Source organism: Strigops habroptila, chromosome 11 (genome assembly GCF_004027225.2).
Source record: "Strigops habroptila isolate Jane chromosome 11, bStrHab1.2.pri, whole genome shotgun sequence".
Taxonomy (NCBI): Eukaryota; Metazoa; Chordata; class Aves; order Psittaciformes; family Psittacidae; genus Strigops; species Strigops habroptila.
In genome coordinates this window covers 8,974,942-8,988,447 of record NC_046360.1, presented here as the reverse complement: position 1 = coordinate 8,988,447, position 13,506 = coordinate 8,974,942, and the positions used below count along the sequence as shown (strand labels likewise).

The following is a 13,506-nucleotide window of genomic DNA, read 5'->3' as shown; positions in this document are numbered from 1 at the left end:
ACAGAATCTCTGAGTGCTTACTGTACCTTTTCCTCCTCACTGAGTGGATCTCCAAGTTCATCCTGGGAAAAGTCCAAAAATGCCACTGATCCATCCATGGAACATACCAGGATACCAAGTCCATTAAGGGTCCTGAAGAAAATATAGGTACATTTTTGTTTTCAATCTCTTTCATTGATGCAAAGGGGCAATACAATAAATTGCTCAGCAAAATTCTTAGTATAAGATTTATTATCACAGCAACTACTGATGAAATCAAAGAAGTGGGGCAGTAAAGAGACAGAGTGAGGGACAGCAGGATTCCACGTGCTGATATTCTTTTGGAGGCCACACGCAAGAAGGTGGAAGTAGAACCATACACCTATCCATGGCATGACTAGCACCATGAAAACCTGTCTGTAGGGGTAAAACAGAACAGTGTTCACAAGGAACAATGAGAGAAAACTATAAATGTATTTGCTTCAAAAGATGTACAAAATCTTTGTGCAAATGGAACCGAGTGAAGAAAGGGGCCGTCAGCAGATAAGCAATCAATATACTTCTTTTAAGGCCCTATAAACTGATGTATGGGGCCCATGAAGATGAAGCTTCATCGCATGGGCAACAAGTCCACTATAAAGAGCTTACAGTCCAAATAAACAAGATAGGAAGGAGAAGAGATGAGACTAAAGAAGCAGCAGCTCTACAAGCTGGATAAATGCCTCTTCTCTGTCATCATTATCTGAAGTGACAGCAATAAAAAGAAAGCAAGCTGTGCATCGGAGCAGTCCAAAAAACTCTATTAGGCAAGAACATATGTTTGATTTTGTTATTGTTCATTATTTGCATTTTTAAGCAAACTGCACATGTTCTTCTATGTGGAGATATATTATAACCCTCTTCTGGAGGTCTCAAAATGTTTTCCTGATAGAAAAGAGAGAGGAGAAACTACACATTCTAATCTTAATGGAATGATGACCTTCTGTTAAAACCTATCATTGCACATTTGAAAAAAAAACAATACTTGCTGAGTTTTGACTGCTAACCCAGTAACTTCCAATTACAGAGCTCACAGAGATGGCAACACAGTGGTTTACAGATGACTCATGAAAGAGAATGGGAGAGGAAGTGAAGCAGGCAGAACTCTTAAGTCCTACACAAATTAGTCCAGCAAGGCTTAAAAATATATTACATGCATCAGGGCTACAGGTGTTTGAAAGCATCTTTTTTTTTTGTGCTGGCTGATGGCATCACATCCAGAGAAGTTGGCCTCAGCACTGCCACAGGTTAGCCAATACTAGTACAAGTTAGAAATCTTGTACTAGTACAAGTAAAATCTTGTTAAGAGTTTTCTGCTTGCTTAGCAGACAAAATTGCTGAGCTCCTATTGACCTCTGGCTCCAAGCAATTGTTCCATGAAAACATAATCATGTTCAGATATTATGATGATGCATCCAAGTCTGAAACTCTAAAATAGAAATGAGACAGCTATAACAATAGTATCAGATTTCTCTGAATTTTCAGAATGAAGCATGTTTCTGGGAACATTCCATATTACTGACATTTTAGCCATCTATTTCAATTTGAAAACAGGATATAAAATAATAAATTTCCTGATGATCCTTTGTCTCTGAAATATCCCACAAAACCATTTCCTCAGAAATTGCAAAATGTTAACCAGCTATTACTCCCAATGACTTTACGCCATGAAAAATGTGCAAATCGCAGATGGAGAAATAAAATAAAACACGCTACAGAAAAACAAAGCTATTCAAAGCTATTGTACTACAACAATAGCAGCACTTCTCATGAAATATTCCATTTACTGTCTTTCTAGACTTAATCTATTAATGAAAGAAAAATGCTTTGGTTTTGAAAATTTTTTATCATGCTTCACTGAGCTTCATGGCAAAATCCACAGGGCACACCAAAACCAAGCTGTTATACAATTGTAAGCTTTAACGTTTACAGCATAATCCCACCAAAATTGTTATAGCTATTAAAGACAACCCATGTCATCAGCTGCATGTCTATCATGAAAAAATACTAGTCTTTTCTTGTACAGAGTCCTTAACTGTGTACGTCACCTGACGTATAGGTGCAGAGTATTTTTTTAATACCACTTACTGAGTGGTCTCATGGTTATTTCTCCTTTATTATTCACTTGCAGTGAATTAAGAACTATAGACTTCTGCCTTTCTATGACCAGGCCTTAGGAAGAAAGCAGGAGAGAGTACCATTAACGGCAGAAAGAGGAAAACAAGATACGTGACAGGAGACTGCTGGGAAAGTGGGTTGTCCAACTCAACCCAAATCACTAGCTACAGCTACAATCTGTACTGTTTTAAGGAATTTCCAGTTAATATATATACCTAAAGATGATAGCAACACACCGGCTTCTATAACAAACAGCAGAAATCAACTTACCAGGAGATGTCCATGATAGACTTGTCAAACAGCTCATGTATGACAACTAAAGGGCGTTTCAAACACGTGAGCTTAAAATAGAAAAAACACCACTCAGAAATGTAAGTTCTATGCTACAGATATTACCACATTAACACTCTCTCAGAGTCTAACAATATTCAAACAAAACCTGGCCCGGAGACAGCTGCATGGCTTGTGGTGTATCTGAAGCACCTAGTTACCCATTCCACTACTGGCACAGAAAAGCTTTCGAGAATAGCAGCTGACATTCAACCCTCACCTCCTTTCTGAAACACAGACTGATTTCTTAACCAACTCTGCCTTTACATCGCAGTCATAGAACACTCTCTACCACTTAAAAAGTAATTTCACAGATGCTAAAGACAGCTTCTATTCTAAGCTTTACTGAGATAAGAATGTTGTAAACTGCCAGCACAAGAGGAAGACAGAAAACAGATTAGGTTTTCATGTCCTCACTCAGACTCACTTGTCTAAGTAAGTGAAGCCTATCAAGAGCAAAGGGAATTTGACTCACCATTATTCTTAAAGAGGATTCCTCTACACTTACAAATCAGCTTAAAAAGAACTGAATATGAAAATCCCCAGTAACCTGTTCTAAATCAATCATTCTAAGCTCTTTAATGTTAAACCAAAGGTCTTGATATCTGTAGTATATAGTACAACTGAAATGAAGCATAAGACAATGTGGTATAGGATGTTTTGTGCTCAAAGGTTCACAGATGTAGTGTAGCAGTCATCTTCAGTAGTTATTTCTTTTATGTTTCCATAGGTCTGTGTTATACGCATAACTACTAAGGTCTTTAGGGCTAAGACTGCTTGCAACTTTGCATCTCTGTAATACCTAGTATAACCTCAACAGTCACCTTAAATGAAATCATAGTATAAATAGAAAGTAAAATATACTGAGAGTGAAACTTTGATATGGGTATGCACTGGTAGCATTGCCAGAAACAGATTTAGTGTTATGCATTTAGCGATTAATGGATAAATATCACACTGGAATCTATAAATAGTAGACTGCAATTAGCAATTGGTGTGTTCTGGCACACATTCTCATCACAAAGCTTTACAAATCAGTTAAATTTATTCCTTGTCCTTTCCAGTTGCCAAACAACCATCCTGCATATCTTAGCGTTGGAACAGCTACTCTTCTCTTAGCCAGTAAAAGAATTTTAGTGTAGATTTTACAGTAAAACCCAAATTAGATATTGAGAACTTGAAAATATACTTAAAAAGCTCATTCACTTTCACATTCCTTTCAACAGCAAAGACAGAAGCCAGGAAATGAAGCCAGAACAAAGCAGAAAGATGAGCTGCTCAGAAGCAGCTATCCTGTGCTTGCTATATTCTCCTCGTACCCATAAAAACAAAACTAACAAAGCTAGACTCTAAGAGTGATTAGTGAATAGGTAGGCTAAACATGGAGAAACAGTAGTCTTAAAAGACTCATATGGAGAATGAGTAAAAATCATAGGAAGAAAATAGGGTTGAATTATATTTGTTAACTGAGGTAACACATGATTTCTCTTAACAGTTCCCCCTGCCCCTGAACCAGGGCAACATACTCTGCCACTGCTCCTGGCTTTAGAGAAACGAACTAACACCAGTCCACTTCCTCCGCCCCAGCTAATCCTGTAACAACAGAGAAGAAAAAAACTAATCTAAATATAAGGCCTAATGCTGTACCTGTGACCTTTGTGCTAAACCCCCAACTTATCCAAATAACCACATTAGTTCAAAGGTGGCAAAAAACCCACTTACCCAGACAGAAAGAGATCGATCCTTACTACCAACAGCACAACAGCAGTAGGGACAACTTGACTTGGTGGAGCTCCCATTCTTTTGTTTCTTCTTGAAGATTTTTGGATTGAATTTCTACACAAATGAGATGCCCCAAATATTATCACAGTAATTACATTTTAGTAGATCTGCTTTAAAAGCAAGTTTCCCACTTAAAAATGAAAAAAAAAAAACCCAAAAAAAACCAACCCAAAAACTTTTCATAGAAACAAAGTCCTTAACCAGACTATGAGAGCACTGACAAAAGCCGCATCTGCCTTCTGAAGAGGCTTTCTGAATGCCTTGATGGGAATGGCAAGTAATATTAATTTTACTAGCAATAGGAAGCCACTAGAAACCTAAGTCATTTTAATCAAGTCACTGAACAGCTAACCAAGCTAGTGTCTGGCATTCCTAACATGCTTCTGTACCCTCACCCCCTTATCTTCTTCATCTATGTCCAGTTCTCTTATCACAAGAGCAAGCTGATTGCTTCTAACATGTAAAGTTGACATTTTTTCATCACCACCATGCTTTGCTTCACTAATATTGACACCTATCTTCACCTCTTGTCCCATTCATGCAGAAAATTATCAAAAGTTTTACTTCAGGGATAAATTACTGTCACTCACTCACCACTACTGTAACTGCCTTCCGATGCCCTACAAAATCCATGTTGGTTTTCCATCCATCTCTCTCAATGATCTGAGCAGTAGGTCCAGAATTATTCATGGCATGAGCAGAAACAAGATAGTGACCATCAGGTGACCAGCTAAGACGCAACACATGAGTTGTCCCTCCACACTGACAAAAAAACCCCAAAACAAACAACAATTAGAGTTTTAGGAGTGTTTGGCAAACAAAGGATTTTTAATACAAGCTATTTAAGTTTTAGACTTAGGGAATATGATTACAAAGTCAGTCTTTTGTGAGTATAAAAGCATGTCATTACATACAATTTTCAGTACTTCGGCCATATTTTATACTGGTGATCTAGCATGACTTATAAAGCCCTACCAGAAGGAGGAAAAAGGAACCCAGAGAACTTTTCTAAAGGAAACAAAACATAAGTCTTTTTGGATACTGTACACTCAGAGTCCAATTAGTGACAGGGCTGCAGCATACCGACTGCTGATAGTGAGACTTCAGCTTGCAACACCAGCTCACACATGAATTTAGGCATTTACAGTCTATACGAAGAGTAACTGCACTAATCACAACACCATAAGATCACTGCAAAACACCCACAACACCAACTTCTGTCCCCAGAAATTTGATCTCTTGATCAAAGTCATCACATAACAGCCCTATGATGCCAGACCAAAGATCCCTCCTAAATTCTTCTCTTGTTTCTGACAGTGGCCAAGAGAAGATGCATAAGAAAGAAGGTAAGAACAGTGTAATTAGTGTGCCAATATTTCTTTGGAATAACCTTTCAATTTCCAGGAATTGACTTAACTGTTTACATAACCCAAATAAACCTTTGACATCCACAACATCCAAAGGTAATGAGAGTCTCACTTTAATCACATTGTGTGAGAAGGCAGCTCTTTTTCTCCCCTTTAGAGCCTGTCATCTGATAGTTTCATTCAATTCAGCACTGTTAAATCAATTAATATTTGTGCAGAACCAGAGATATTCTTATCATTTTTGTTCATTCTGTAGGAATTCACTTCGAACAGTCACACATTTTGAAAGTACCTCATCAAAGGGTTTTGTGATGCTGGTTTCCAACTGCCAGTCCATGGTCCGCCACACCTTCAAACTTCGATCATCAGCCTGAGAGGCAATATATTTTCCAACAGGATCCCAGGTCAGCCCTTTTACCAAGCCAGAATGCCCCTTCAAAGTGGCAAGAATTTCTGTGCACACAAACATTGAGAACATTGAGAACAAGGATACCTCCTTTATCACAGACTGTTGAAGAGATTTGCAAGATCTTTTGGAAACAGCATTATTAAATATAACTTCCTTTAATGTACAAACAACCAAACTGGAACATGTACTTAAGCTAAGAATGATATAACAAAGTGGTAAAGAGAACTCTGACCCGAATAACGAGTGCAAAATTCTTTATAAGAAAAAGATCAGAACAGAAACACCAGCAGAACCCTGGGTGTTCAGAATAGCACTTGCAAGCTATGGAAAGCAGCAGTTTAACTGGAATTTCAGTTAAACATTCATCCTCTCCCCCGCACCCAAAGATTATCACAACAAATTCAGCTTTGTGCAGCAAACGTGAACTAAGCCAAAGTTGTAGCTGAACAGACACACAAGCCTGGCAGACCTGGTAACCTACTTTCAGTCAATCTCTTCCTTATCAGACTATGAGAGAAGAGGCTGAGAGTACTGCACAGGCTACACAGCTAGCTTGAAAGTCTAAAAATTCTGGTATCTGGATTGGAAACAACCCTAAAATATAACACAGTGACTAGGCACCACAGAATGGGAGTTTTAGCCTGCATCAAGTTACGTGGTGAGAAGCAGCCAAATAAAAGCACATGCTCCCTAACTGCCACAGACCCTCACAGGTCAGCTAAAGCTGTCCAGTGTGCTGGCTGCTTGTCCCTGAGAAACAGAGACTTCAGGACTGTGTGACCTTCCAGCACTGTAGCAATGGAAGAAGGAAAATGGCCATCAAATGGCTACTGTGAGGCTCCCCTAGTCCTTCCTTCCTCCCCTTCATCCCGTAAAGTCCCACTGCTTATTAAGCAGCAGCATTTAAAATAGGGTAAATAAAACTATGCCACCCCAAAGGTGAATTAATGTAAAGTCTTATAGATACAAAGGCAACAGGGAAAAAAAATATATGCATACATAGATGTATTATCAAGCTCAAGTTCTTTTTATTTAGGATTTTGCAGAGAAGGTAAAACAGAAAATACATGTAATGACCTTCATGTAAAATTAGCAACCTGAATGTAGCTGCTGTCTACAGCAGAGTGGCATCCACTGCTCATTGCCATCCAAACTTGGAAGAAGGACTGGGTCACCAGATTGCGAGCACGTCATCTCAAAAGACAGACAACCTGTTCCCACCTACAGATTTTCACAGTCAGTGAAAAACACCCATGGGGCAAAGAGTTTGCCACAAAGCTTTACATACTTGCACATCTGAAATGTAAAAATTCTCACCTGGGAATTTGACAGCATTCCAGATGACAACAGTGTTATCCACACTACAGGATGCCAGCCAGGCATCATGCGGAGACCACGCTACATCCATGACATCTGTTTAAAAAAAGAAGTTGTTTTCTTTTAAGACATTAACAGTAACCAGAGAATCCCAAAATCTTTTTAAAAAGAACTGGTGTGGCAACATTTTTTGATCACTGAGAAATTACTATCATCTCACTTAGAGTGGAAGGTAAGAAAGAACACAGCAGCACTCGCTGGGAGTGAGCTCTCCAACTTACAGCGTTCAACGGGGAGCAACAACAACAAAATCTAGGGCAGAGAATGCAATGTTTAGTGATGACAGGAAGTAGTAATGCCTGTATAAAGTATTTTGTCTTGTTTTGAATGAAAAAGCAACAGCAGCTGTTGCAATGCACTCACTTTATTCCAACACACGTGGAGTGATCAAAGTGATTTTAATCTTTATTTTAATCATAGCTCACGTCAGCAGGTGCAAAATATTTGAAATTATCTGAATTATCTGGTTTATTCATCTTTTGCAGTGCTCTTTAACTTTACTTTTTCTTAAATAAATATTAGTATTCTTTGGTTTACAAAACTTTGTCTTTTGCTAACCAGGAGATTATTCACTGCAAGTGTGAACATTTAAATAAAAATACAGTTTAGTGTCCATTATTCAGATTCATTTTTAAGCTAGCAAAGAGCAAAATGTAAGTTCCTTAGTCACTAATTTTTCTACTATAGTAGTAGCTGGAAGTTTTCTACTACTTTGCCTGAAGTAACTTTTATGAAAATCAGCATTTGATTAAAAATGACATTTTCTTTTAGATTTTCATTGATGCTCTTAAAAGCAATGACTGACTTGCCACCAAATACGTACTTTTGAGCAAGAAAATGTGACACTGAAAAGGTTGGGGTATTTTTTCCCCAAATACATGCAAATTATGTTCAATCAACACCCTTCAACTTACCCCCTGAATGGCTTCTTAGAATTGATACACACCTCCACTGCTCAACATTAGTAAGTTTGCTACTAGAACCAAACACAGTGCTAGGTCCAATGTACCTAACGAAAATAGAAACAGTTATCAACAGAACAACCTTAACTTCTTCAAACTTTCTAAAGAAAATCAGATGCACGGTACACTTCTTTCTTATCGTAAATTATTCCTGCAGTGAAAACTGAAGGGAAAAAACACTTTTTTTTTTTTTTAAGAAAATAATTCCAGTTATTAAAAAATAAGCTTCAACAAAACGTACAATTTCTACAGATAGTAAAAAAATTTAACATTTAAGATAACTCTTCAAATCTCATCAGGAAGCTTCCTTCAAGTACAGGAGAAAATGCCTCAGCTCCTTGAGAGGAGAGAGACTGCCCAGGCAGACACACTCCAGCCCAAGAGACAGGACATCAAATCTCTCATACCAGGTTTCAGCTCCTTATGCACCAGGACAAGCAGTGAGCTTACAAAAGACCAGCACAGGGAATAAACATTAAGAGATGTGACAGAGTAGCCTACTTAAAATACAATATAAAATCAAGCAGGAAGAAGTATGCTTACGCAGCTCGCTTCCACACCATAATCAACTTGTCATCTCCCCCTGAAGCCAAGTAAACTCCATTGTTTGACCATCGCACACAGTTCACACATGCTGAAATGTAGAAAAAAAAGTCTGTAAGATGAAATATGAGAATAAGTGGTTCAGGACTGGGGCAGGGTTTATAATAACCAAAACTTGACAGGAAACATTTAGGATTTAAGTGTGCTTTTTCCACTTGTAGCAGTTACTCTGCCTGCTTTAGATAAATGAATTGGTACTTATCTTTCAGCAGCAGTTGAGGAACTTCTTCTTTTAAAAGCCTACTCCTTATTTAAAAAAGCTTCACCAAAAGTAGCTCTAAAGAAGAAAGATTAATATTCATCTAACGAAGAAAACTGCTTGTGGTAAATGAGGTAGGATTAAGAGGGAAACATATATCTTGAAGAAGATGCATCTTGAAGAAGGGACAGCTTTTCAGGTAACTGTACTTCTTTCAAATGTAATGTGCAATAAATCCAGAATAATTTAGAACTACAACTATATACTTCATATGATATTTCCTTTATACTTCTTTCTTCTCTTGCCCTTTCCTTTAGAGCTCCACAGTTTCTCAGAATGTGCATTATCAATTACTTTGTGGCCACGGCTGGAAAAAGCTCACAGGGAGATTTCCAAAGATATCTGTATTTTTCTGTACAGTTTCCCACATTTTCCCAACATTTTCTGCTAAATATCTAAAAAAGTATACAAGCAAAGTATGAGACCACTCTGCTGTATTGTATTGATTCTTCACCACTGAACAGAGCATGATTTTTGTAATTACAAACATGAAATGCTCTAAAAAGGAAAAAGGAAAGAATAATCTTTGTTACCTAAGTGATTGTCCATCTGACAAAGCATCTTGGGAATATTTTCATTCTTTTCATCTTCCTCTTTCAGGACAGGAGCCATATTCCAGATCACAACTTTCCCAGAATCCTGACCTGCAATAGAACAAAAAGCCACCCCCCCCTTTTAAATACATGCAAAAAGGCTTCTCAACTTAAACATCTGTTCTGGAACCAAGATAAAATTGAGGCATTACTGGAAGCATTTGAATACAGATGCCATTCTGTATGGCAGAAGTGGTTTACTTTTCTTGAAGCTCTTAAAAGTTATACAGCCTTGTTCAAAAATCATACTGTGTACAACTGATGGCAACTGTAGGGATGAACTACTTATAATAAGATTGTATTTTAAAAGAGAAAAGATAGATTCAAATCCAACATTGCAATTATTGTAACCAACATAAAATCATTCTCTATTGTGATCCACATAATATTTTTGCATCAATTTCTTCAGCTATACCATTTACATAATTGGATTTTTTTGTCCCAATAGCTCTAGTGTTTAGCAGGTCAAAAAGCCCAACTTCACATTCAGTTCCTCTTCAAAGAATAAATTTGGCCAGTATGACCACAACTCAATTACTGCAGCTTCTATGTAGCTCAGTGATATCCATGAGGATGAGTACATCAGAAAACATAACCCTGTCTTCTGCAGTAACAGCAGCACTTGCCAATACATCTTAATGACTTACATAATGATCTGTTTCTCAGAGATAAGTGATGTGTTTTTAAAAGGGTCAAACGGATTCAAGTGTTGTGAAGGCACAAGATTCTTATTATAGCCCAAAATTCTAACTTCTGTCAGTATGCAAACACACCTTGTCCTCCTGTTGCAAACTTGGTCCCATCTGGGTGAATGTCCACTGAAAATATTGGCTTTCCTGGAATTAGAGAACAAGCAGCAACACAGTGAATTGTTTTACAGCCAAGAGAATGCAGTAACGCCAAAAGAACCATAACTCTTCTAGATGGCAAATAACTTCCTTTTTCTAAAAACTATAATTATTAAGAATTACAGCTGACTACATGAGTTGAAAGCAACTTAATTACAGAAATGACAGCCTATTAAAAGTGTATATGGAAGTTATCAAGCCATAACAAACCAGTGATAACCAAGGACACTTAATCCAGCAGGATATGCCGAACGCCTCAAAGCAAAGTAATACCACAAAGCAAATGCCAACGAGGCAAAACTGATTTGAGTAAGGAATTCCTTCCAGGTTTCTACAGTTCATTAGATGATGAAAGCAAGTTTCGTTTTGGCTTCTGGTTTTGTTTTTTCAAATCCTCCCCAATCTCAGACTGAATCTCTTGGTCACACAATTACCTGTCTCAAATTCTGTTATGAAACTCTCCTATCCAAATACTAGCTTTATTTTTATAGCTTCCACATAGACAGAAGAAAACTAACAAACTCTAATACTAACTCTTAAATCCTTCAGTTCTCCATACGCTACATCTTTCAGAAGAAAACTAGTAATCTTACAAAAACGTAAACTCTATAGCAAACAATTAATATAGTCAGGGAACAGCTCTTGAAACCAGCCAACCCTCATTCTCAGCCTATTCTGCTCCAACCACCGGATCACGTACCCTCTCCTATGTGTTCAGAGTTCTTTTAACCTTTGCAGGAAGAGAAGGAAGAGGGGAGAAAGTAAGCTTATTGCCTTTTCAGTGATGCTCAAAGAGCTACCACTAAGGATTACTTGAAAGAACACACATGATTTCCACATTCAAATAATTTTTGGCAGCAGTCCCAACCCTTTCAAACTGGAATGCTTCTGCAAGCAAGATCACACACATGCCAGTGTAAAATAAGGCAGTTTATCAAAGAGCCAAAAGAACTAGTACCCATGTACCAAGGTTACTCAATAAATTTCCCTCTATGCCAATTCCTCAGTGCATCTTCACAATATGTTAAGACATAAAAAGACGAAATGAAGAATTTATCCAGTGATAGGTTTTAGCATCTGAATTCCTTGACACTACACTGCTAACAAAACCCTCATCCAAATATCCAGTATTTCTTACTTTTTGTGGGATATGCATTTTGCTTCATGTCAACTTTTATTTTTTTTATGATGACTTGTTCTAAGGTTTATTTTACTTGGATTTATACTAAAACTCTGACATGTGATTCCCCTTAAAATTTCTACAGGCAGCCAAGCAAAGACCTTAAGCACAGTAAGATGGCACTCAACTTACATTCCTTCCAAGTCCTTTAGGCCACATAAAACACAACCTGAGACATAGCTGTGGCTTTTCTTCAGCTTGTTGTGCCAATTCTATCTGTTGCACTGTATTAACTTGAATGCAACATACAGGGCTAAGATGAATACTTAGAGAAGCACAGGCAAGAAACAAACATCTATCTTGCCCTTCCCAGGTGTTTTTAGCTACCATACCCTCTCCAGTTTCTGCCTTATCTTAAGAGCACAACACTAGAGGAGCAGTAACATCAGCTCTCTTCCTCCTTCTGGGCAAAGTTTTCGCACAGATCCACAAACAGGGTTGATGAAATTTAGCAAATTATTTTATTTACAGAGCCAGAGGTAACTTAGCTACAAATTCACCATAAAAGCTTAAAATAAGCCACACTATACCAGGGAAAATGTCCACCTAGCCCAGTATTCTGTATCCAGAAACCAGCACTAGATATCTCCCTAAGCATCTATACAATGGTAAGGACACAATGTTTTTTCCTAGGATAACTGTCCATCTCCAAAAAATTTCCAACTCCAACTTCTTGAAACAGAGGCCCTCAACAGGCTTTTCTGTAAATTCAATCAGCCATTTCTCAGATTTGTAATTAACACTGACAGCCCCTACGACAAAGGGACCTACTGCTCACCCACAGACTCTGTGAAGAAGCACATACTTCATGTATCCTGCACCTACTACCCATTACATCAACATTCTAATTCTTGTACCATGACAAGAACAGTGAATGAATAGCACTTGACATTCACCCCTTTTCTACCGCTCACAACTCTACACACATTCATCATATCTCCAGCTCAGTTTTCCCACTCCTGGCCCAAAGACTCCCACCCAGTCACACCTTATACAAAAGCAGTCTCTCACTTTTGATCATTCTGGTCATTCCACTCTAAGCCTCTTTCAACTCTCCTGTATTTGATGACATGGAGGGGAACTGTCATTGGAGACAGTGTTCAAACACAATCATCCATATATGTATATAGTAAGATAAAGTTTTTAGTTATTTCCCTAGGATAATACAAATAATAATTTGGGTTTTTTATCTAATAAACACTGAGCAGATATTTTCTTAAATTATTATAATCCTAAAATCTCAGACCTCAGAGGAAGTTGTCATGTCACGGGACATTATTTTATAGATGGTTTAAAAAGGGTATGGACTTTGCACTTGGGAAAATCGGCGGTAATAAATGAAGCCCTCAACAACAAACCAAGTTTCTTACATGGCTCAACTGTGACCCAGGAAGGGATCCTACTCCACAGGTAACTAATCATGCACAATGACCTACCCAGGAAACTTGGGCTTTTCCACAGAATTTGCCAATAATCTTAACGTACGATGATTCATGAACATGAGGCCTGTCAAATTAATCTCCTGTAAGAGCCAGGTAAATATGGTTCCCATCCGAGGAACAATTCCTGATAAATTGGACTAGTTTCATACATCACCATCTCACCAACAATGTCCAGTGGTTAACCTTTAAAGACCTACCTGTTTTTTCTTCCTAGAAAC

The 13,506-nt window shown here is 37.9% G+C and overlaps 1 protein-coding gene across 7 annotated transcripts in view; it reads right to left on the bottom strand.

The window, feature by feature from the left end:
* Nucleotides 1–13,506, bottom strand: part of LOC115614278 (protein HIRA) — a 38,000-nt gene that overhangs the window by 19,128 nt on the left and 5,366 nt on the right. For 3 of the 7 annotated variants that reach the window (XM_030500903.1, XM_030500905.1, XM_030500904.1), the window contains exons 2-11: nucleotides 10,592–10,654; nucleotides 9,759–9,869; nucleotides 8,907–8,997; nucleotides 8,316–8,410; nucleotides 7,342–7,437; nucleotides 5,908–6,068; nucleotides 4,843–5,010; nucleotides 4,189–4,302; nucleotides 2,407–2,477; nucleotides 27–132 (exon numbers count right to left, since the gene is read on the bottom strand). In XM_030500903.1, the coding sequence (XP_030356763.1) occupies nucleotides 27–132; nucleotides 2,407–2,477; nucleotides 4,189–4,302; nucleotides 4,843–5,010; nucleotides 5,908–6,068; nucleotides 7,342–7,437; nucleotides 8,316–8,410; nucleotides 8,907–8,997; nucleotides 9,759–9,869; nucleotides 10,592–10,654 (1,076 nt within the window). Of the gene's footprint in view, nucleotides 1–26; nucleotides 133–2,406; nucleotides 2,478–4,188; nucleotides 4,303–4,842; nucleotides 5,011–5,907; nucleotides 6,069–7,341; nucleotides 7,438–8,315; nucleotides 8,411–8,906; nucleotides 8,998–9,758; nucleotides 9,870–10,591; nucleotides 11,192–13,506 lie in introns of those variants that run through there. The other 4 variants (XM_030500901.1, XM_030500902.1, XM_030500907.1 and 1 more) reach the window with 3 other exon arrangements.